General features: G+C 35.7%; 1 protein-coding gene across 2 annotated transcripts; it reads left to right on the top strand.

Annotated features, from left to right (window-relative positions):
- Positions 1-824: 824 nt before the first annotated feature.
- LOC115211789 (eEF1A lysine and N-terminal methyltransferase) lies at positions 825-25,113 on the top strand. Of its 2 annotated transcripts, XM_036502761.1 has the most exons (15): positions 861-945; positions 1,731-1,951; positions 2,981-3,118; positions 3,923-4,151; positions 8,888-9,096; positions 10,175-10,298; positions 11,598-11,716; positions 13,662-13,796; positions 14,786-14,972; positions 16,041-16,227; positions 17,890-18,018; positions 19,138-19,214; positions 22,263-22,398; positions 23,992-24,126; positions 24,790-25,113. In XM_036502761.1, the coding sequence occupies exons 3-15, from the start codon at positions 3,027-3,029 to the stop codon at positions 25,059-25,061; spliced, it is 2,031 nt and encodes a 676-aa protein (XP_036358654.1). In that variant the 5' UTR covers positions 861-945; positions 1,731-1,951; positions 2,981-3,026; the 3' UTR covers positions 25,062-25,113. The 2 variants fall into 2 exon arrangements, with proteins under 2 accessions (XP_029636338.1, XP_036358654.1); XM_029780478.2 differs by lacking the exon at positions 1,731-1,951 and having other exon boundaries at positions 825-945.
- Positions 25,114-25,408: the final 295 nt, after the last annotated feature.

The raw sequence follows: 25,408 nt of genomic DNA, 5'->3' as shown, positions 1-25,408 counted from the left end.
ATGTCTTTATGTGGCAACTAAAGAGAAGAGAGCAGCTTGGTACTAAAAAAAAAACCCTAATAACCGAAAGATTAAAATATTTCTGCTGTAGTCCCTAGAGAGCCTTTGCACAGACACCCCTTTTGCTAGAAATAATAGTTACACACTCCCTCGTATCACACACTGCTCGAATCAACGAGAGATCCTTTATATCCTCACTCGAACAGTTAGAAATATCGCAAAAATCTCCCTGAAATCATACTCTAAAAGCTTTGAAAAGATAAGTAAAGATATATTAAACGCAGCCTATGATGGTCATGGGTGGATTGTCTTTTACAAAACGTCAATATTATGACTGATCTGGAACTAAATAACAAGAACAACACTGATAAACAAGTCATTTTAATAGAAACGTATTTCGTTTTGGAATTTACTTTTTAAGATTATTGATTTAAAACCGCGTATTGAAACCGATGAGCAGTTTTGCAAATCAAATATACACGTACAGAGTTAGTGTCTGAAAAATACGCGTTTGCTGTGCTATTAATGGCTTTTTACGTTAGAGATTCAAATCTTTTCATCCCTTCGGGGTTGACGGGCTCGATAGCATCGATTGATTAACTAATTTCCTCATAATTGTTGCCCTTGTACCTAAATTTGTAACAGCTATTATTTGTCATTTAGCTAACCAATTAATTATTCGAACACTTGATTAATCGTTCAATCACCTGGTTTGCCTGGATCCTTCCGTCGGTATTCGTATACTGTGCAACGATGTAACGTAACTTTGATTGCTAGTCTGAAGCTAGCAATCAAAGGGGAAATCACCAGCAAGTTACTAGTTGTAAATTGTTGTTTATCTCCCTTGGTTGTCAACACGCACGTGTAGCTCTTCTCTAAATTAAAATTAAAGAACAAACGTTACTGGAAATGCTGACCCATGGTGGGACATGTCAACCCTTTAAGGTTAAATATACATACATATACAGCTGTATATATATATATATATATTCATTTGCATTCTATTGAATCTTGATCTAATCCAATATTATTTACCGTAGACCGCCTTTACGAACATGTATGTAGCAAGCTAAACCCGAAATTCGGAGATAGCGATCGCTTATAAAATTAATTTCCTGAACTTAAATTATTTGTGAATTAACTGCTGAAATTAATTTTGTCTATTATCATTATAATTATTATTTTTATTTATTCTTAGTAGGGCTTTTATTTTTCTGTTGCCTAAAATAAGCTTAAATAATTTAGCAAAACATTTGTTACATTGATACTAACTTAAATTGACTAATATATGGCAGAGTCGTTGAGGAAATTTTATTTTTCTGTCGGAAATAATCAAGTCTTCAATATTATATCCATAGTAATATAGTTTGTAATAAAAGAAGAAATGCCAAATTCATTTTATATACCATTTGCTATAAGTAGTTTGTCGAGTCATGATGTGCGATGAACGCTAATCTAAGTTTCGCAGCTCCTGCAATAAATTCGCTTTCGGCAAAATATTTCTTCTTTTTACACTTTCGCTTAAGCTTGACATAACTTTCAGTTCTTTTACATTTTATTGGAAGATTTGGCTGCTATTTATAGCTGATCAAGTAACTATTTCTTGTCAACTTTAATGAACCGATATCAATCATTAGGAAATATGTGTCATCTAAATTATTTTCTATAACTTACCTTATAAATGTTTAAAAGCTATTTCAATAATTTATTTGTATACATCTTTCTTGTAGCTGTTTAAAAACAAGGATGGATATTGGCCTAAATCATTCGTTAAGGGCGAGTTGGTTGCTATTTCTAGCAGGTCTGAAAGCCATATAGATGATTAGTCATTTGTAGGTGGACATTTTGCGAAAGTAAAGAAAAGGTGTTAATACAAAACAGGAAAGGCAAAATTATTAGGCGTCCAACACGAAGAGAGTCGGTTTAGTGTGGTGTGATACTAGACTATAATGTAAGATAAGCTATATTACTGCAGTAATCCTGCTATACAATACACTTAATTTAAACCTTTTCAACACTAACCATGTGTTTACTTAACTTTTATACTTTCACTATTGCGCATACTTTGCTAAGAGGAGACAATCCACATACTTTTCTGGTCATTGATATTGTACTTCACTGTGTACACTGGATATCTGTGGAACAGTATCAGTGACCAGGTCATAAATATACATGATAAGATAGATATAGATATAAACTAAAATCAACTGACTATAACTGTGTATGATAGGAATGGCCATCATGACTATCAAATGTTGCAGAGACCTGATTAATCATGGTCAAACATGAAACAGAAGGTATCACTTGGTCAAACATAATTATACTCTACACCATGTATTGAAAGTACTCTTTCTATTGTTATAATCAACATGTATGTATGATATAAGTTTGATAATGCCAATGCATAAAACTCTCAGCCCTTGAGTCACTCTGTTGTTTCTGCTTAATATTAATAAAAATATACATATACTCATATTTTGAGTTCTATTTTTCCTGTTTGCATCACCATATCCATTTATAAGATCAGCAGTTAAAGCAGAGTTTTTGTAAATCAAGGGTTATGATTTCATGCCTCACTAGAGTGCTTCTTTATAATCAATGGTTTTGCTCCAGTATGGCATCAGTCAATAATGAAATCCATTGAATATTTCATTTTTGCATGTGTGTATGCCCCTTTTCAACTTATCAGCCTTGAAAATACAAACATAGAAGTTGATATATTTAAGTTTTACTTTCTTTAACACTTTGCTAATATGTCTCCCCCCCCTCTCTCTCTCTCTCCATATTGATGCACGCATTTGATCTTGGCCAACATGGCCTGATGACCAAAACAATCTAAAGCCAGTATATCTAATTTATGAAGGATAATAAATCTATCTCTGTGTAGTTTTTATAAAGATATAGACTGCTGTGATTATATTCTAAAAAAATTTGATATCTACTTTGTTGGTCTTCTACTATATTTTCTCTCTTCTTTCAGTAATTTTAGTTAAGTCCTTCACCTGAAATCAATTTAATTTATTATAATGGACTTGCTTCCTCATCATACTCGAGACTTCCGCTCCAATGCCTACTGGGACCGATTTTTCAAAACTCGTGGTCTGAAACCTTTTGAATGGTAAGAAAACTAATCTTGATATTTGTTTAACCTTTTCAGTCTGTCTGAAACTATACCTGGTTCTATGATAAAAACTTCCTGTTTTGAAGTGATCAAATTTAAAAGCTTCCGTCATAGTTTCATATTAATTTAACCCTTTCGTATTTAAACTAGCCATATCCAACCCAAATATCTTATCTGTTTTATGTTCAAACCAACCATATCTCATCTCTCAAACCTACCCTACAATGTCATTCTAAAACTGCAACAATCACATTAGTAAACTCTTAAAGCTACGAGATAAAGCCTAATTAACTCAAAACAATGTGAATAAATAAGCTTTATGTTTGACAGAAAAATCTGAATACTAAAGGGTTAAGTTTCAAACATGAGCTTAATAATGACATGGTTTTCACCAAGGTGGCCCTGGTTCAATTCCTGACATCAGAACATGAATGACTAAGTAATTATACTAGATTCTTTATTGTTTCTTTAATTGGAACAAAGGCATGCTTTAAAAAATTAGTACTGTGGTTAATTCAACTAAAAAATTCTTCATGGATGTGCCCCAGTATGGCCACAGTCTAATGACTGAGAGAAGTAAGAGATATGAGATTAACACCACGTACAGACACTAGAGCAAGCAGTTAGTTGATTCTAATAATACTGTGAAAAACTTCCAGATTAATATGCCATAATTGTTAGGAGATGGTTGTTCTTTTCTATAAGACATAAATTCACTCTAAAATGGGATTGTATTATGTTCCTTTTGATATTCTTAAGAATTTCCTTGCATCTAATTTTGCTTTCTTGTCTTTCCAAAAGGTATGGTGAATTCACTGACCTCTGCTCAGTATTGTGCAAATATGTGAAAACCACAGATAAAGTGTTAATGGTAGGTTGTGGTAACTCACAGCTAAGTGCAGACATGTTTGATGCAGGTTTTAAACAAATAATAAACATTGATACCAGCTCTGTTGTTATCAAACAAATGCTCGACAAAAATCAAACACACCGTCCTGAGATGAAATTTCTTAAAATGGATGTTACTGAGGTAAGATTTCATCCTACTTTTTCTTGTCCAACCAAATCTTCAACCTATTCATCATCATCATCATCATCATTTATTGTTTTAATATTCAATATTCCATGCTTGCATGGATCAGGTAGAATTTATTGAGGCAGGTCTTCTACAGCTGGATGCTTTTCTTGTCACCTACCATCATCCATTTCCAAGTAAGTTTATGTTACCCCATGTAAATTGGAACCAAACAACACAGCTTGTTTGAATGTGATACCCATTTACAACTATCATCTCATATCAAAACAAGGAACTAGTAGCATGCACACACACACCTCTCCATGCTCATGCTTATACACATATATATATATATATGTATGTTTGTATTTATGTGTATATGTGTGTGTATGAATCATCATCATCCTTTTATTGTCTGTTTTCCATGCTGGCATGAACTGGACAGTTTGACCAGAGCTGGCCAGCTACACTAGGTTCGTGTCTGATTTGGCTGGATGCTCTTCCTAAAGCCAACCGATTTAGAGAACATGCTGGATGCTTTTTACATGGTACCAGCACAGGGGCATTTTACACACACACACATAGTTTCCATCTACCAAATCCACTCTCAAGGTTTTGGTTAGCCTGGAGTTACAGTAGAAGAAACTTGCCCAAAGTGTCACAGTGTCTTGTACATTTTTAGACCTGACAAAGATCATCATTATCCATTCTGACTACAACCAATAATTTCTGGAAAGAGAGAGGAAGACAGAGAAAGAATGGGAAGAAATAGCACCAGTGCATGACTGGTACTTTGTTTATTGTCTCTCCACCACAGCCAAAGGAGGAAAGGTGAGGTCAACCTCAAAATATTTAAACTCAGAGTGAAGAAGGAATACTATTAGACAATCTATCCAACATCCTTACATCTCTACCAAATCACCACTGATATAACACCTCAGTTTTTTATTGGGGTTTTGAGGTAGGAATGCTTAATGGAAGAAAGGGAGTGAGTGCGGCCCTATGATCACTTTTCAGAGCCTCTGAGACTGGTAGGAGGAAATGAATTATTTATACTCAGATGGATACTCAAGGGTTAGGTGAGTTAGATCAGTGAGGCTATTTTCCATACTGGCAAGAATTAGGTTAAACAAGAACTGGTAAGTTAGAGGACCTCGCCAAGCATCAATTTCTGCATTGCCATGGTTTCTACTGCTATATGCCCTTCTTAGCACCAACTGCTTTACAGTGTACTGGATACTTTTTTTGTGATATTGCTAAAATGGCAACAGATTAAATCTATCAACCAAGAACAAAAAAGGAAAGAATATGGCCCTTTCACGGGCTTCCATGCAGTTACCTTCTAAAATCAACACAAGGTTTTTAGCTAATCTGCGGCCGTATTAGAAAAACATTTGACCAAAGTGTCTCACAGTAAAATGAAAATAGTTACAAAGAGAAAATGTTTTCCTTATAGCTATATTTGTCCCCTTTCCTTTTACATATCTTGAATGTAGCACATCATCATCTTCGTTATGATGATCATCATCAAATTATCTTTTAATTCTTTCAGACATGTTTCTGTTGTTGGTGAGTGTTAATTAGTGATGGCAGTGGCCTTGTGTGAACTAAGTCAGAATGCACATAACATATTCAGGCCATTAATAAGGTGTATCAACATGATTTCTTTTTAATTATTTTGCTATAAATAGCAACCAAATCTCCCTTATATTAACATTCTACAGTGACATCAAGTGACTTTGATTTGCATCTGTCTTGTCTAGATGAAACAATCATTGTATATGAAGAGGTGCTGAAAAGTTCCTGGTTTTAAGGATATTGTGAAAGGCCTGGTTGGAGGCCCAACCTTCCAAGCCCTTTTACAGGGCTTAAAAAAAGTGAATCTGAGAGGGGAATATGTTGAATAAAATTATAGTTAACTGATCCTCCTATATTTTTTCTTAATCAAAGCCAGGAACTTTTCAGCACACACACACACACTTTTTAGTTATATTGAAGGTACATGGCCGAAAGATTAAGGTGTTGCACACACAGTTGTAAGATCATAGTTTCAGTTCCTGGGCCAGATGACGTATTGTATTCTTGAGCAAAACTCTTCATTTCACGTTACTGCACTCTACTCAGCTGTAAATAGATTTCAGCAATAACTGGGAAGTTAACTTTGCAATAGGCTGGCTCCCACTTCAAGGAAAGCCACTTTTTCTTACCAATAGTAGTATTAACCCTTTAACAATCAAATTATTCTGTCAAATGTAATGCTTATTTATTCACATTATTTTTCACCTATTTCATTTAGACAAGTCATCATTTAACATCTGCCTTCCATGCTAGCATGGGTTGGTACAGTTTGATAGGAGCTGGCCAGGCTGTTTTGGTGGGTATTTTACAGCTGGATGCCCTTCCTAACACCAACCACCCACCAAAGTGGACTGGCTGCATTTTAAGCAGCACAAGCTCAGGTGAAGTCAGTTTTGGCATAGTTTTTACAGCTGGATGCCCTTCCAAATGCCAACCACTTCACAGTGTTGACTGGATGCTTTTTAAGTGACACTGACACTAGCAGGGTTACCAAGTAACTTGCAAGACAAAGATCCTTTCAAAAGGAAGGGAGCATTGGAGGAGGCGATCTTGTGTCAGATGATGAAAAGTTATAGTGAGACAGCGACAGAAGCAAGTGTCTTGCTGTAAGGGAGGTACAGGGTTACCCAGCCAGAGAGAGAGAGAATAAAGACAAAAACAGGTGTGCTGCAGTAAAGAAGATACATAGTTACCCAGCCTGATGGAAGAGCAGGAGGAGAGATACAAATCAAGGTCACTTGATTCAACTGAGGAATGTTAATATAAGGGAGATTTGGCTGCTATTTATAGCAAGGTAAATAAAAAAAATGTTGATATCCCTTATGGCCTGTCTGTCATCTGCATTCTGACTTGATGAATGGAAAGTTGGCTCTGATTAGATTTTGAACTCCAGATCTAAAGCAACATTAAAAAAATGCTACTATATATTTTATATCTGGTGCTTTACTGATTATACCATTCACTGTCCTAATCACTTTACTGATATTTTATTTTATCAACCTCTGTCAAATGAAAAGTTAAGTTGATTCCAGTTGTATTTGAACTCAGAACATAAAGGATCTAAACTAAATCCCACAAAATATTTTGATTGATCCAGTACTCTATAATTTGACTAATAATAATAATTGTTGTTGTTTTTACCACTGGTTCAGGGCTTGAAATTTTGTGAGAAGTTAGTCGATTACATCAACCCTATTGCTCAACTGATACTTATATTTGCAACCCCAAAAGGATCCAAAGCAAAGCCAACTTCAACAGCATTTGAACTAAAATATAAAAACGCCAGAAGAAATGCTGTTAAGCATTTTGTCAGTGCAGTAATGATTTTGCCTGCTCACCACCTTAATAATAATAATAATAATAATAATAATAATAATAATCCTTTCTACTATAGGCACAAGCACTACTTATTTCATCGACCCTGAAAGGATGAAAGGCAAAGTCAACTATGGCAGAATTTGAACTCAGAATGTAAAGATAGACAAAATTCTTAGCGGCATTTTGCCCATCTTTACATTTGATTCTGCCAGCTTGCCACCTTGCAAAAGATATTGATTTCAAATTTTAATACAAGGCCAGCAATTTTGGTTATGAGAGAAGTCGATTACATCAGCCCAAGAATTCAGCTGGTACTTATTTTATTGACTCTGCAAGGATGAAAGGCAAGTCAGGTATAATGATAATAATCTGCTCAATGCCACAGATTTGTTTGTCAGTTGCTTGACCATAACCAGTTGAGCATGTCCCTTAGTGGTTGATGATTTGTGCATCTCTGGGGGAGCATCTTTGTGGTGTGAATAATTCTCCTCTGGAAACAGGTGTTTCTTTCTTCATCCTTAAACAAAATTTTATTCAGGGACCTTCTGAGCATGATGGGCTACTTGACCGTAAGAAAATTCTAACTGAGTTCCACCTGCAAAGTCAAGTGCTGTTTAACTTGATATAAGACCACCATGTCGTGCACATATGGTTGTGATGCATGTGCCTGGTGTACCCTTATCAGACAGGTAGTCATGATGGGTATTTATATACCCCAGTCTCATTTTGATGGCATATACTGCACTCTCACTCAATAATAATAATAATGGTTTTAAATTTTGGCACAAAGCCATTAATTTTAGGGGAGGGATAAGTCAATTATATTGAATTCACTGTCCAACTGGTATGTATTTTATTGGCCCCAAAAGGATGAAAGGCAAAAGTAACTTTAGCAGAATTAGAACATAGCATGTAAAGAGCTAAGCATTCTGTCTGGTGCACTAATGATTCTGCTGGCCTGCTTCCATAAAATGACTGCACTACATAGACCACCCTTTCTTTTATCAGTCATTGAGGGATGAAATGCTACAGAATTTAAAACCAGAATGAAATGAACTGGAAGAGCTACTACATACCTAGTTATTTCAGCCAACACACCGATGATTCTCCTGATCCAAACTTATAATGATAATAACAGTAATATATTGATTCTTTTTTTAGAATAGTAAATCTCAAAGCAGATAAAGTTATAAAAATTAGCATAAACATTATTATTTATAAATTTATCTTCTTCAAAATTCACTGTTCCAAAAAAAAAGTTATTTCACAGTTTTTGTGTTTCTAAATATTTATGACATCAACAGTATTGATTCTTATTTTCTCTCACTTTCCTTGCAATTTTTTTTTTATTTTAGATGAATTTTACTGATGGAGAGTTCAGTGTTGTCATTGATAAAGGGACACTGGATGCTCTGTTGGTCAACGAAAGTGAAGAAGTTATAGAAAATGTTGATAAAGCACTTTCACAGATCTCTCGTACAATGCGTCTTGGTGCTCGCTACCTGATAATAACTCTGTTGCAAGAACACATCCTTCGGAAATTATTGAAGTTCAGTTCAGAGATGTAAGTATTACAGCTTTTGTGTATGTTAAATCAAATCATAATGACTCATCAAGCTAACACACCACCCCACTTTACCACCACTACCACCAGACACCTTGGGGACCTTTAGTATAGTTCACTCTCTTGGAAGTTCCTGATCAATATTTTTCCTGCAGATGTTTAGGCTGGACACTGGCTACATCAATCTTACCAGTTTAGAAGGAATTGCAAAGACAATGTGCCCTGTCCCACCTCCCATGAATTATTTATTAAAATCAGTACTGGTATATATTTCATATAGCTTATACTTATATAAGGGCATTGTTGTACTTATACATATAAAATGAGGATGTTACCATCATTGAATGTACTACTCCTCCCCATCAGTCAATAATTACCACTGCTTATAACTGTCAATAATTCCAGTCAGCAGTTACCACTACTATACAAGCCTGTTCAGTAATCCGTCAACAATGACCACTGCTGTAAAAGTAGAATAATTGAATGTGGTCTACTACAGCTATGCCCTGGATATTTTTTCACTCTGATAGAGAATTATAAAGGAGATTTCTTCTGCTTGTAACAAAAGGAATCATCTCTCTCTGAGTAAAGAACAGATTGAATGTTTGTGTATGACATTTGTTGTTGTCTGGTCATTATGTCTGGTCTATTATGTGTGAAGGCATGACAGAAAATAGATAAGTATCCTCCACTGGATGTGTAATGTTAGTGTGTGTGATTGACAGAGCAGACATAAGCTGAATATAAAGAGGAATCAAATGTAGTGTGAATGGAGAAATGAAGAGAGATGATTGCACTGACATCATTGTGTATAGAGGTTTACAACTGAGTAAAGAGGCACCAAGCACTGCAAGAGGAGGAACAAGAGAGACATGACGAAGACTGCTTTTAAGGAGATGAATCTAAGGAAAGATACGACAGAAGGCAACAAGTAATGAGGTAATTGGCTAGAGAAGACCTTAACCTGTGCAAACATGGAAAAGTAGCTGTGAAATAATAATGATGAGGATAATTATAATCATGGTGGTTGTGGTAGCAGCAGCTTGAGTAATTTCCTTTGTTTATTTTTTTTTTGTAGGGGATTCCCAATCCGATTCCATCGTATTGAAATTGAAGATCAACCACTACATAAAAATACGTTCTGTATGCCCGTGTTTGCTGTTGTGATAACAAAATTCAAGAAAATTCCTGGCTTGAAACAGGTAATAATAATAATAATAATAGTAATAATAATGACCTCAAATTTTTGCACAAGGCCAGCAATTTCAGGGTAGCTGGGTAAGTCAATTACATTCACTCCAATATTCAACTGGTACCCAAAAGGGTGAAATACAAAGTTGACCTCAGCAGAATTTAAACTCAGAATGTGAAAATGGACAAATTGCTGCTAAGCATGTTACTTGACGAGCTAACAATTCTGCTAGCTCACCACCTTATAATAATAATAATAATTGTTTCAATTTCTGGTACAAAGCCAGCAATTTTAAGAGAAACAGGTTAATCAGTTACTTGACCCTTAAAAGGATGACAGGTAAAATTGAACACAGCAGATTTCAGAATATTAAAGAACCAGAAGAAATACTGTTAAGCATTTTATCCTACATGCTAATAATTTTACCAGTTCTCTGCTTTAATAAAGATGCTTTCTCCTCATGGTACAAGATCAGCAGTTTTGAAGAGAGGAGTTTGTGCCATCAACACCAAAAATATAAAAAGCAAAGTTGATCTTGGTAGGATTTGTAAAGGGAACTGGTTGCTTCTTTACACTTTTGGGGTGCAACTTGGGTGCAAGTGACGTCATATTTCAGTGTGCGCACACGCAACGTCATTCTTCAGTGTGCGTGTGCGGAACGTCACCTTTGTAGTGACGTTATGTTCCAGTGTGCGCACACGCAACGTCATATTTCAGTGTGCATGTGCGGAACGTCTTTCTTCAGTGTGCGTGTGTGGGGTTGAAACCTTCTGGAAAGGCATAAGGAAGTTCCCTCATGCACATGCGCTAGAGACTGAAGAATAAATTCCATAGCATTCCTTAATAGCATCGGGGACTTGAGACATGGCGATAGAAAAGAAAGGAAATTGTGTTGCACCCAAGTTGCACTCCAAAAGTGTAAAGAAGCAACCAGTTCCCTTTACAGATTTGAACTTTGAGCATAAATAATAATAATAATAATAATAATCTTTTCAACTAAAGGCACAAGGCTTGAAATTTGTGAGGAGGGGACTAGTTGATTACATCGGTCTCGTGTTTCACTGTTACTTGATTTATCGACCCCGAAAGGATGAAAGGCAAAGTTGACCTTGGTGGAGTTTGAACAAAGAGCATGAAGACAGACAAAATACTGCTAATAATTGTTATATTTGCTTTTGCTTTTGAGCTCAAATCCTTCTGGAAGAGCTGAGAAATTATCCTTATTTCTTCTCTCATTTTCTGTATTTTGTCACACACATCATTTCTCTTCTACCTTTTACCCATTGCTTCTCCAACTGTTTCTTTACAGATTTTTGAAATTGTCCGCCAAGTTGACTCAGTGCAGCGTGTCGACACTGCAGAAGAGGTGATAGCTGTAATTAATGAGATGCAAAAGTTTGCAATGATGAAGCAACACTTGAATAAATAGTAAGTTCTTTTATGTTCCTATTTTCTTTCCCAAAGCAGTGCTGTGTGGTTAAAAAGCTTGCTTCCCAACCATACAGTATCAGGCTCAGCACCTTGGGTAGCTGTCATCTGTTATAGACCCTGGCCAACCAAATCCTTATGAATGGATTTGGTACATCTAAACTGAAAGAAGCCTGTCATGTATCTATACACAGAGAGGGCCCATAAACTTATGCACCAAGATTAAAATTAATTTATTATATATATATAGAAAAACTGTTTGAGCGCTTGACTTTCAGTCCACCTTGTATATTAAATTTATGTGTGTTTTGGGTGTCTGCATACCTCCTTGTTGTGACATCACATGATAGTTGTAAATGAGAATTACCATCATACAAGGAGAGTCAATTGTTTCCATTCTTTTATGAAAAACATGGCTAGCCATGGGAAAGTATTACTTCGCTTAGAAACAGGTGAGTTTTGGCAACAGGGTGGTCATCCAGCTATAGAAAATCTACTTCAACAAATTTTGTTTGTCTCTGGAAGCATGAAGAAGTCATTTTCGTCATCATTTAACACTCACTTTTCCATACTTGCATGGGTCAGAGTTTTATTGAAGTATATTTTATACTGCCTGATGCCCTTCCTATCACCAACCCTTATTTATTAAAACTGAGAAAAATCTTCATAAACTATTTGTCAGATTTTCATGTATCTATGTGTGTGTGTGTGTGTAATATATATATACATATAAGTTAGAGGTGTTCAAAACCTCTAAGGGATGGTTAAATCCAAAGGCGCTCCTGGTGATTAGTTCCATAGGTACAGTCCTTGATAAAGGTATACGGTTGCAGGTAATTCAACGGGTAAACAGTAGTTTAAATTATATGCAAGAAGTAAATGGAGGAAAAATAACAGGAAGAAGTTACCTCCATTTACTTCTTGCATATATATATATATATATATATATATATATACGTATATATATATATATATATATATCATCTTCATTATGAACTCTCCCATCGCTAGACGACAATATGAGGGTCCTGCAATTTCTTGCTGAACAATTGCACTAATGATTTGTTAATAGTGATCAAACGTTTGTGTCCACATAAGCTCATTCGCTCCATCAAACTAACATTACCTGTACACATGTACAACATGCCATATGACAAAATGATCAAAGAGCAAAGTGAAATGAAATGTTTTTCTCAAAAACACAATGCAGCACCCAGTCTTTGTATCAAAACCACAATCTTACAATCGTGAGTGCAACATCTTAACCATTAAGTCATGTACTCTTCATTCAGTTTCTGTGCTGCAAATTCACTCACATGACTCTGATTGGCCTGGGTCTGTAGTAGAAGACACTTGCCCGAGTTGCCATGCTGTGAAACTGAACCCAGAGTTATGTGGTTGGGAAGCAATTTTAAAGATATATTACTTTTTATATTTGTCCCTTATAGAATACCACTGCTTTTACATGTACAGACACACTAATGTACATACATTTACTCACATCTACAGATATACAAATATATATATATATGTACAGACTCACAAACTTACAAATGCTTATACATACATGTACATAAACACAGATGTACTTATATGCATGCACATATTACATATAGGCACAAATGTATACATTCTCACACATTTACTTTTACACACAGTCACACATACATGTATAGCCACATGCTCACACACACCCATATACATGTACAAATGCAAAAACATACATGCACTCACATGTACAGACACAATAAACATATATCCAACCACAAAATACAAAATATATACATATCCACATACTCATTCACACGCACAGTCACTAACTTGTACATACAAATATTCATGTTTACATATACATACACACGAACTTAAACTTACATAAACTCACAAATACTCTCTCACACACACACCTCCAACTGACATTTTTTTTCTTTATCCTCTATTCCAGTACTTTAGCAGATGAACAAGTTGTTCTAGAATTATATTCTGAGAATATAGAATCTTCTCGATACATCCTCTATGTTCTCGATTCTCTGAAATCTTATCAGACAAAATATGCTGTGTTTATTGTCCCACTAAAAAGGTAAGTAAACCTCTTTGCTTTATCTGATGACCTGGTTTCATCTGAATCCAGTAAAATCAAAACAACTAAGCTTTTGTGATCATTAAGTTCAGTTTCATTGCACAGCACCTTGGGCAAGTGACTTCTGCTATAACCTCAGGCCAACCAGAGCCTTGTGAATAGATTTGTCGGACAGGAGCTGAAAGAAGCCTGTTGTGCAGGTATCAGTCTAGTTGTCGATACATACACATGCACAGACAGACAGATTGCCTTGGTTGAGTGTTTTCTTCTATAGTCCTGTATCAAGAGAACTTATCTTTGAAAAATAGGTAAGGGTTAGCAACAGGAAGGACATCTAGCTATAAAGCAGTGCTTCGATAATGTATTCACCTCATCCATGCTAGCATGAAAAACAAACATAAAAGAAACAGACAATGATATCTCTTATATGTAAGTATATATATATATATATATTTATATGAGGGGTGTATGAAAAGTCTTGAGCCTCAAAAACAAAACATAGTACATGACTTCTGATGAAAGTACAAGTCTTGAAGGCTCAAAACTTTTGATACACCCCTCATATATATATATATATATATATATACATTTTATATATGTACTTTAAACATATGAGTTTTATCGTTTGTAAGGTTTATCACCATCATCATCATCTTCCAAATTATTAAACCCATCTTTAAAGTGCATATTTACTCTGCGGCAATGAATTAGCAGAATTATTCAAATTTCAGGTAAAACGCCTTACAGTATTTGTTCTGGCTCTTTATGTTCTAAGTTCAAATCCCATTGAGGTCAGTTTTACTTTTCATCTTTGCAGGACTGCTAAAATATAGGGCCTGTCAAATACTTTCATTGATGTAATCAACTAACATCTCCCCTTCTCAGATTTTTGGCCATGTACCTATATTACAGTAAATTGTTTGTGTTAACTCTGATATTCAGCTCTTACTCTTTACTCTGCTGTTACCTATTCTTTTTTAACTCTCCAGGGAAACGGAATGGTTGTTTGCCACGAATGCTGGACGTCGACAACTGCAGAAAGATGCTAATGTTCAACGTTTGATAATTGTAACACTGCAGAGAGAACATGAATATGGAGATATTGAAGCTATCCAAGAAGAACTCAGCCCTTATATGTTACAGCTGACTCCACCAAAGTTTATGTTTGGCACCAAGGTATGTATTTATGTATTTGTTTAGCCTCAGGTCAGATCTGATCAAGCTGACTTAGGATCAGAGCTGTTCCACCTTTGACATTATCATCATCAATTGTCTTTATTTTTACATAAGTTGGATGAGATTTCTTGTAGTGGTGTTCTACAATTGGATGCCCTTCCTGCTGCCAACCCTTACATATTTTCAAGTAAGATTATTTATTCCAGTCATCTTCACACATGAAACAACTGAGCAGAGTATTTTGTTAATATGGGGCATAAACAAACCTCACCACTGACACAGATGTGTCAATGCAAAAATGCATAAGGACAAACACACATGCGTGTATGTGTATGGGTGTGTGTGTGTATATACATACACCGACATGGCTATATGGTAAAGCTTACTTTCAAACAACATTGAAATGGATTCAGTCCTTCTGAGTGACACATAGTGCAAGTGTCTTCTCAGCTGATTAAAGTCATGTGAATGGATTTGGCTAACAGAAGCAAAAAGAAGTTCATCATGTGTGTGTTAAGGTCACATCCTCTGGTGAAGAGGGTTGACCTGCAAGACACCTGTGCCAGGACCATGTAAAAAGCACTCATGCTGACGCCACATAACAGTGTTCAAGTCAGTGCCATTTTGAAAGCACCCAGCATACATTGTAAAGTGGTTGGTGTGAGGAAGAGCATCCAACCGTAGAAACCAAGCCAAATCAAACTGGAACCTGGTGCAGCTCTCTGGTTTGCCAGCATAGAAAACGGACATTAAAAGATGCTGATAATGATAATGTTGTGTATGACTGTGTGTATATTTGTGTTTTTTTGTCTTGACAACATGGGATAGCTGTAAATGAGTATCACTATCATTTCATTTCTTCTGTGACAGCATGCCAGGTCATGGAAAATTATTATCTTACTTGGAAACAGGTGTGTGTTAGTGACTGGAAGGGCATCTGGCCATAGAAAGTCTACCTCAACAAATTTCATTTGACCTTTGCAAGCATGGAAAAGTGGATGTTAAAATAATGATGCTGATGATGATAATTGATGTTGCTTATATGCATCAATCAATGTTTCATTTTAGATTCCTTACCTGTCTGTTGATGATAGCATCAGCAAGGATGTGGAAGTGGTCGATAAAGGAAGAAGTGAATGGAATGGCACTTTCAGAATTGAAAATTTCTTAGCAGAAGATGAAAAGTATTACAGACGACTGTTTTTCCTTGGTAAACAGAATCTCATCCAGTCAGAATGCCGTCTTATACAGTCAGGTATGTACAGCAGTTTTGATGAAGCAGAAAGTGTTCGTCTTGGTTATTGTTAGTTATTTTAGAGTGAACATTGGTTATTTCATAAGACATTTATTAACAATAGTTTTATAGTAATGATTTTCTAGAAGGCCCAGAGAAGCAGCAGAAATTCACTAAATTATATTTTATGACTGGTAGTGCATATGTCAAAGGTTTCATCAACCAAGTACTCTTACCCCTAACTGTGTATTTTTTTGTGGTATAATTCACTATTGTTACCGTTGGCAGTACCACAGTGAATGAAGTAGATTGGCAGGATCATTAGTGGGTTGGATAATGCTTTGCACAGGTTGTGTGGTTAAGAGGTTTGCTTCTTAACCATATGGTTTCTGGTTCAGTCCCACTTCATGCAACCTTGGGCAAGTGTCATCAACTATAAACCTAGACCAATGAAAGCCTTGTGGGTGGATCTGGAAGATGTAAACTGAAAGAATCTTGTCTTATATATATACATACGGATGGACGGACGAATGCATGCATGCTTTTCCCTCTCTCTTTATGCATATTTGTCTTCTTTTTTGTGTTCATTGACTAATATGCACACTCACACATAAATGCTTGCTTTTATGTTCAGTTATAATAAAAACAATTTTACATTAATCTAAAGGGTTATTCCATACTTTCATATTGTACAAGTGTATTATTCTTTAACAAGAATTATATTGACAGTGACTTCAAAGTTTCATAAACCATGTGAGCCAGTGCATTATCATCCCAAAGATTCGCTTACATCAGAGAATAATGTCTATACCGTAGAGTGGTCATAATCAGCCAAAATACTCAGATAATCCTTGGTGTTAACTCTACCATGTTGAACAGCTAAAGAGCTAAGAGAATTCTATGATACGACTATTCAAATCATCATAGAGCCACCTTCATGCTTCACTGTAGAGGTTGAGGGCTTCTTTGGACTGTTTCCAGATATTTGCTCACCCAAAGTGGGGAAATAGGGAGAATGGTGACACATCAGAGATAACATGGTTGATTGAGACTTTGATTACTTCTGATTACTTTTTTCTACTTATCAGTATTAATGAGAGACAAGGGAGGTTTAGCAATTACATCCCTTCCATGGTATCCAACTGTATGGGGTTCACAGTGAATGGTTTTGTTTGATAGAGTTGGCAAGGTGGTGGTTTAGCTCTACCCTCACTTTAGCTGCCATAATTTAATTGTTTTTAGACTCAGTATATTTCACTAGTTTGTGGTCCCTCTCTCTGTGCTTTGCCTTCCATCTAGAATGATACTTGCCAGAGCTGGTTTTATTTTGGTTTTGGAATATGCCAACAGGAATTTAGAGGCTGTACCTTTTGAAACATTAAGCTCCAGCCATCTGCACTATGACAATTTGTCCTCAGTGGGAATCAGACAGCTTGTGTATTTTAACTTTGCAGCTAAAATATCTGGAATAAAAGAAAAACAGCAGACTATATCATGAAGTAAAAGGTATATACGTAATGCATATGAACAGATATAGAGACTAGAACAGTTTTGAATTTGTCATATTGCCTGTAGAAAAACTAGTTAAGTAAAAAGTGATGTTTCTGTTAATTTTTCCAGCCCCTGCATATACTTGTATATGCTCACACACATGTATACTTATAATCATTCTTTCTATTTCAGATACAAAAAAGAAGAAAGTTAAGAAGGGAAAATACCATTTTGTTATTGACAAAGATTATCTTGCTTCTAAACACCATATTAGTACTGTGGCTGGGTTTGTTCTCCTGCCAGACTTCAATGAATTGATTTGTAAGTGTAATTGTTGATTTGGTAAATTCAAGCAGTAAATGTTAGCATTGTATTAAAATTCCTTGTGCATTTGACCACTATAAATTAAGTTTTGTGTGTTGTGTGGAGAGGCAAAATCAGACATCACTTGTTAGGGTTCTTGTTATATAAAGTAAGAAATACATTAAATTCAGAATTATATATATATATTAAGGGAGCAAGGGTAAAAAAAAAAAAAAAAACGACCTATCTTCAACATGCTTGAATGCCTCTGCATTCAAGCATATTGGAGACAGGTCATTTTTTTTTTTTTGGCCCTTGCTCCCTTGATATAATTATAAATTTTTATTGCATGCTGACTACCTGGTAAAAATCGTTAACGTGATTTTATCCTTATATTCTAGTATTAGTTAATAAATAAAGTAAGAAATAGTAAATTGCTTGTTGGGGTTGAGCCCTTTGATGAAATATATGTTGGAGTACAGGACTATTTTTTCAACGAAAGAATAATTTTTTTGTAGGACAAAAGTTGAAGATCCCTTTTTATTCTTTTACTCTTTTACTTGTTTCGGTCATTTGACTGCAGCCATACTGGAGCCCCAGCCTAAATTATTTTTTTCTTTTGAAGTGTTCTTGAATTATCATTTTATCTTACCTTTTATCACACACACTTATTTTATTTTACAAATTTTAGTTACTGTTTATAAAACGCGTACAGACATGTGTTTTCTTCATAACTTATATATGATAGAAACTGAAAGAAGCCTGTCATATATATTTTTATATATATATATAATATATCTGTTGGGAGTGTCTTTGTTTATACTCCTCCACTGCTTGACAACCAGTATTTGTGTGTTTACATCCCTGTAACTTATCAGTTTGGCAAAAGAGGTTGATAGCATACCTGGTTAAAAAATTATAAGCACTGGGGTCAACTCATTTGGCTAAAAATTCTTCAGGGCAGTACTCCAGCATGGCCACAGTCTAATGACTGAAGCAAGTAAAAGATATATATATATATATATATATATACATACATGCTTACATACATGCCCACACACACACATTTAGTTTCGAATTAATATGCAAATAAAACCAAACAGCTCTTAAGTTTCATTGAATTTATTTCTTGAACAGATTCTGGATTTCGGGTATTGATGATTGGACTTGGAGGCGGAGTGTTGGCCAGTTATATCCATCACGTTTTTGAAAAGGTATCTACCGTTTCATAGTTACATATATATTTACCCTTTTGTTACCAACCTGGCTGAAACCAGTTCTGGCTCTGAGTACGAATGTCTCATTTTCATAAGTTTGGAATTAAAATCTTCCACCAAATTTATGTTCCTAACACTAGCCGAATGATAACTAAGTTATTTTACAAAATTCTTTATTATATTTAAAGTAATTGAAAGAAACACAGAACATCTCAAAATAAATACAGTAACGAAAGGGTTAATGCACAAAGCCTTTGGAGTATTGAGCTCACAATCATAAGATCATGGGCTTGATTCATCGACTGAGCAGCACACTGTAATCTTCATGTCATGTTACTCTTGTTTACCATCATCATCACCATCACCATTTAACATCCGTCTTCCATGCTGGCATGGGTTGGACAGTTTGACAGAAGCCAGACAGGTAGAAAACTACACCAGGCTACTGTGTCTGTTTTGGCATCGTTTTTACAGCTGGATGCCCTTCCAAATGCTAACCACTTCACATTGTGGACTGGATGCTTTTTATGTGGCACCATCACCGGCAGGTTCGCCAAGTAACTTGCAAGATAAGGAATTCTGAGAGGGGAGGGGGCATTAGTGAAGGTGAATTTGTGTCAGATGATGACACTCAGCTGAAAATGAGTTCCACCTGACTGCTAATGCAGCCCTCTCTCTCCCTCTAGCTATCACAGATCTCATTATTCCAATGGGCCATGGGTGGGAGAGCCTAGAGTGGTGAGGGGTACCTGTATCTGCTCACAACTGAATAGATACCTAAAGCAATTAGTGAAAGCATGGAACATGCTAATAGTCATACTTGCTTACAAGTGATAGATATGGTTTGTTTATCATCATCTCATTTTGATATTCACTTTTCCATGCTTACATGATCAGGAGAAATTTGTTGAGACAAATTTTCCACAGCAGGATGCTCTTCCTATTTCCAACCTTTATCTGTTTCCAAGTAAGGTAATATTTCCTCATAACCAGATATGTTTTCATAGAAGATTGGAAATGATACGCAGTATCAAAGCAAGCCAGTCCACACTGTAAAGTGGTTGGCATTTGGAAGGGCATCCAGCTGCAAAAACCATGCCAAAACTGACCTCACTTGTGCTGGTACCACATAAAAAGCACTCAGCCCACTCTGCAGAGTGGTTGATGCTAGAAAGGTCATCCAGCCATAAAAAAAACATGCCAAAACAGGCACAGAAGTGTGGTGCAGGCCTCTGCCTGGCCAGCTCCTGTCAAACCATCCAACCCATGCCAGCATAAAAGGAGGATATTAAACGATGATGATATACTGTAAGCTTCTTTCAGTTTCTATCTACCAAGTCCACTCAATGCTTTGGTCAGCCCAAGCTATAGTAGAAAATACTTGCTCATGGTGATAAACAGTGCAACTGAACCCACAGACGTGTTTGGGAAGCAAATTTCTTACCTCACTGCCATGCCTGTATCTATGTGTATGTATAAATACATGGAGAGGGGCATTTTGCTTTTAATTCTATCATGATCAAGATGCTTTCCTTAAAAATGAATGTTCATTCAAATAAATAAAGTTGGGGTAGACTTAGTTGTCAGACAGGAAAAAAAAATGAACTTAGCAGAGTTGTGTGCCTTGCTCTCGGGGATAGACTTCAATGGCTTTCTGAAAGATTGAATTTATGACTATAAACAAACCCTTTAGGATCACATATTGGACTTAGCTGAAGAGAGAACTGCCTATTGTTGATGGCTGATATTTTTTATATAGTTTTATGGTGTTCAGTTGCTTACTTACAAACTTATAACATGTTCCATCCAAAATTCCACCATTTTGAAGATGACTAAATATTTAGCTAAAAGCTATGATTAATGTCATTCATATTTTCAAAAGATTGAGTGTGATTTGATAAAGATTTGGCTGCTATTTCGAGGTCAAGCATCTACATAGAAATTTTTCAATGACAGATGGCATCATCATCATCATTTAACATCCATTTTCCATGCTGGCATGGGTTGGACGGTTTGACAGGAGTTAGCAGGGCCAGCAGCCACATCAGGTTTCACTGCTTTGGCATGGTTTCTACAGCTGGATGCCCTTTCTAACATCAACCACTTTCCAGGGTGTGCTGGGTGCTTTTTAAGTAGCATTAGTACCAGTGGTTTTTATATGGCACCAGCCCAAGTGCTTTTTACATGGTACCAGCACCAGTGCTTTTTGCATCACCATCACCAACTGGATCACCAAGTACCTTGCAAGACAAAAACCCCTGAACTGAGGTGGGGTGGCTTTATGCCATTTAAGAGATTAAAGGTACAGAGGAACAGAGACAGGTGTCAAAGAATGTATGTGTGTGATGTCAACAATATACATGTATAAAATTCAGGTAATATCACATCTGATGACATAAATTTATAGATATAAACAGTCAAACGACTAATACCAAGTCAGACTGACATTTATATATTTAAACATTGACAAAATTTGAGGATAGAAATGAATGTTGCAAGATCACAAGAAGTCAATAAAAGATCTGCTGAGAAATGTTCATAATGGTTGTGATTTATGCTGTTATTCTCCTGGAATAGTTATAAGGTAAGTCCATATTGTTGATATTAGATAGTAGGTAAAGCTGGTCGTTGTAGGTAGAATCTAAAGCTGGATGAGAAGGAGGTAGATGTGCAGATAGCCCCTTACAGCTGTTTCTGGAATACATCTACAGTTAATGCAATTTCCTGCAAGCAGGCAGCATTTTAGTAGCATTCTATTCCATACAATGACCAGCTTTACCTACTATCTGATATCAATATGGGCTTATAACTATTTTGGGAGAATATCGGCATTTATCAGCCATTATGAACGTTCTTCAGCTGATCTTTTAGTGACCTCTTGTAACTTTCATTTTTGCCTTCAAGTTGTGTCAATGTTTTAAGATATATCATAATTTGACCTGATATCAGTTGTTTGTCTGTCTACACCTTTATTCTATTATATGCATGTGTGTGTTATACATACATATATTAATTCATTCATTTATTTTTTTATATTGTTTTAAGGCTACTATTGATGTTGTTGAAATTGACCCAGAAATGGTTAAAGTAGCAACTAAATGGTTTGATTTCAAAGAAGATTCCCGTATGAAGGCTTATGTGGCAGATGGACTGGACTTCATGAAGCAAAGGGCTGAACAAGGTCAGTTTTTTACTTTGTTATATTTTTGTTTGTTTGTGTTGCATCTGAAAGTTGCCATTGGATATTTGATGGCCAGTTAGTATTTGTTTTCATCAGTGGATCCAGTCTATGTCTTGCCAATTGGAGAACTCTCATGATATTTAACATTATTCTCTCTCTCTCTCTGCCTGCTTGTTATCTTTATCTCAGTCAACCATTTTGATACCAATCTGCCTTAGACCATCCCCTGTTCAGTGATACAAACTTCCTCTTTTAAAGTGATCTGAATTTAATTAATTAATCTACCATCAAAATTTCATGTTATGCTCCAAATACCAGTTTGATAATAACAAAGTTACTTTATTAAATTCTTCATTATTTACGAACCGTCCAACCCATGCTAGCATGGAGAACGGACGTTAAACGATGATGATGATGATGATGATTATCATCATTATTATTATTATCATCATCATCACTATTATTATTATTATTATATATATATTGACACAAAAGCAGTTTCTTTCTGTAGGAGTATGGTAACAAAAGGATGAAGCATACTTGTACCTCTGTTTCCTGTTTGTGTGTGTATGCTTGTGTCTGCATGTGTACCTCTCTGTACTTGTATGAATGTTTGTGATCATATATTGTTTCATCGTTATACTTGACATGTTTTCTAGGTAAAACATATTGTTGCCTTTCGTTTTAAATATTCCAAATCTTTCCTTCTTATAACAGTTCCTCTTCCTTATCTTCTTATTTGAGAGATATAGTGATGAAATTTGTAACAGAAGTAGAGCTGATTTCTGAAATATAAGTGTAGTGAACATATTCATAACGAAAGTCCTAATTCACAAGAGCATCATTGAAGTCTGACACCAATGCATTAGATATTTACTCATCACACCCAGTCCTTTCTCCTTGGATCTTCCACTCTCTGGAATTCTCTTCTCACCTACATTTTTTCTTGAAAATGTGTGTCAAAGATGTTCTAACTGAACAGCTGCATTAATTTTCATCAGTCTCAGAAGATGTTTTACTCTCTTCTGCTACTCCTTAATAAAAGCCTTCAAAAACTCCAATGGTTTTCATAATCCATTCCTTACTGGTTGATGTGAGCATCACCTGCTAGTTTTGTTTCTGAAATACTTTAGTCTCAAGTCAATATAAACTAATTATGTTTGCCTATTTAATTCTGATCTCCTTGAAATTTAGAGCAGTACTCCATCACTGTCTTCATCTTCTAACACCTCTCTTCCATGCTGATAGTTTGACAGGGTGCCTGAGAATTGTGTCTACTTTAGCACGGTTTATATGGCTTCTTAATGCCAGCTACTTTACAAAGTGCATTGGGTGCTTTTTTTTTTTTGTGGCACTATTGGGGTTATTATACATCCTGTCCAAGATTCCTTTTTATTGTATTTGGCTACAGTAGAGAGAAGGGCAGCTTTATGCTGGGTGGTGAAAGATTGCAGTATGAAGAAAAGAGCTTCTCAGAAATTGAGGTCCGTACACCCTAAAAATTAATTCAGTACTGCCTGAAATTTAGTTCACTACTTTGTGAAATTGTATTTTGAATTTAGTGTTTATCAAATTAACCACTTCGTTTTACAGATGAAATTATTCCATATAATATGATTGTTTTGGACGTGAATCCCAATGAGGATTCACCTACTCAGATGTGTCCTCCAAGACCATTCCTTGAAAGTGACAACTTGAAACACATGAAACGGCTTCTTTCACCAAAAGGTAACCCGAAGACAGCCTTTGTAACTTTGCTATCAACCTTCTATTCAATTTCATTTTCACAGCTTTTCTTCTTCATACATACACACACACAATTATATATAGATATACATACACATAATATGTGTATCTATATATATATCATTACCATTTTAACATTCACTTTTTCCATGTCTGCAAGGGTTCAAACGTAATTCATTGAGGCAAATTTTCAATGGCCAGATGCTCTTCCTGTTTTCAAGCACAGTTATATTTCCCATGACCAGACTAGTTTTTCAGAGAAAACTGTAAACCAACATCAATTGTGTGATGTTGATGCTCATTTACAACCATCCCATGATGCCAAAACAAGGTTACACAGAAACATGCACTCAAACACACACTAAGCTGCTTTCAGTTTTCCATTCACAAAGTTTTGGTTAGGCCAATGCCACAGTAGAAGACTTTTGCACAAGGTGTTGTGCAGTGGGACTTAACCGAAAACTACATGGTTGGGAAGCAGGCTTCTTAAGCACATTACAGTATTACTACACTTATTACAGTATTAAAAGTCAATCTTATAATAATTGAAACACAGTATAACCTAACTTTAATTACTCTCTTCTTTTGTTGTAACTGTTAATATAAGCAAAATAGAATTATATTTCTAGATATGTTCTCTTTCAGGTGTCCTAGTCATAAATACACTATTGTTCAATGAGCTGATACGTAAAGAAGCTTTAAATCAAATCAAGACCGAGTTTCAGAGTATATACCAGACCAATATTGAAGTTGAAGTCAATGTAATTCTCTATGTCTTTCCTGAAACTACAAATATACAGACCACGGACTCCCGCATTCCTGCTGAATTAGTCAAGAGACTTCGACTTGTTGATAAATGTACCAGTTTAAATAGTACTGATTTAACAGAATCACTCAAACATTTATCTATCTCCTAGTATTGGCTTTTTTAGGGGATTAAATAAATAATTTTATCAATTCTTAAAATCACTTTTGTTTTTATTTGATGCCTGTTTTTCACTATTCATGATGTCTTCCTAACACCAACCACTTTACAATCTGTACTGGGTACTGTTTTCTTACCACTAGAACTAGTGAGGTTACCATGCAACTTGCAAGAATATTAACCTCAGGAGAGATGACTTTATGCTAGGAGGGAAGGGGCTAGAGAAGAATAGGCTTCTTGCTGTGAAAGGGTTATATGGCTACTCACAATGTAGAAGATAGGGTGGGTAGCCATGTATCCCCTTACATTTGTATATTCTTTCAATTTCAACATCTATTT

This window comes from Octopus sinensis, linkage group LG5 (assembly GCF_006345805.1).
Source record: "Octopus sinensis linkage group LG5, ASM634580v1, whole genome shotgun sequence".
In the NCBI taxonomy this organism is placed as follows: Eukaryota; Metazoa; Mollusca; class Cephalopoda; order Octopoda; family Octopodidae; genus Octopus; species Octopus sinensis.
This window is presented reverse-complemented; position numbering and strand designations above follow the sequence as displayed.

Excerpts from the sequence above, each read along its gene's own strand:
- LOC115211789 (XM_029780478.2), top strand. The coding sequence starts at position 3,027 with ATGGACTTGCTTCCTCATCATACTCGAGACTTCCGCTCCAATGCCTAC. Across the intron at positions 18,019-19,137 it reads AGACTTCAATGAATTGATTT|ATTCTGGATTTCGGGTATTG; the intron begins GTAAGTGTAATT and ends TTTCTTGAACAG. Across the intron at positions 24,127-24,789 it reads ACGGCTTCTTTCACCAAAAG|GTGTCCTAGTCATAAATACA; the intron begins GTAACCCGAAGA and ends GTTCTCTTTCAG.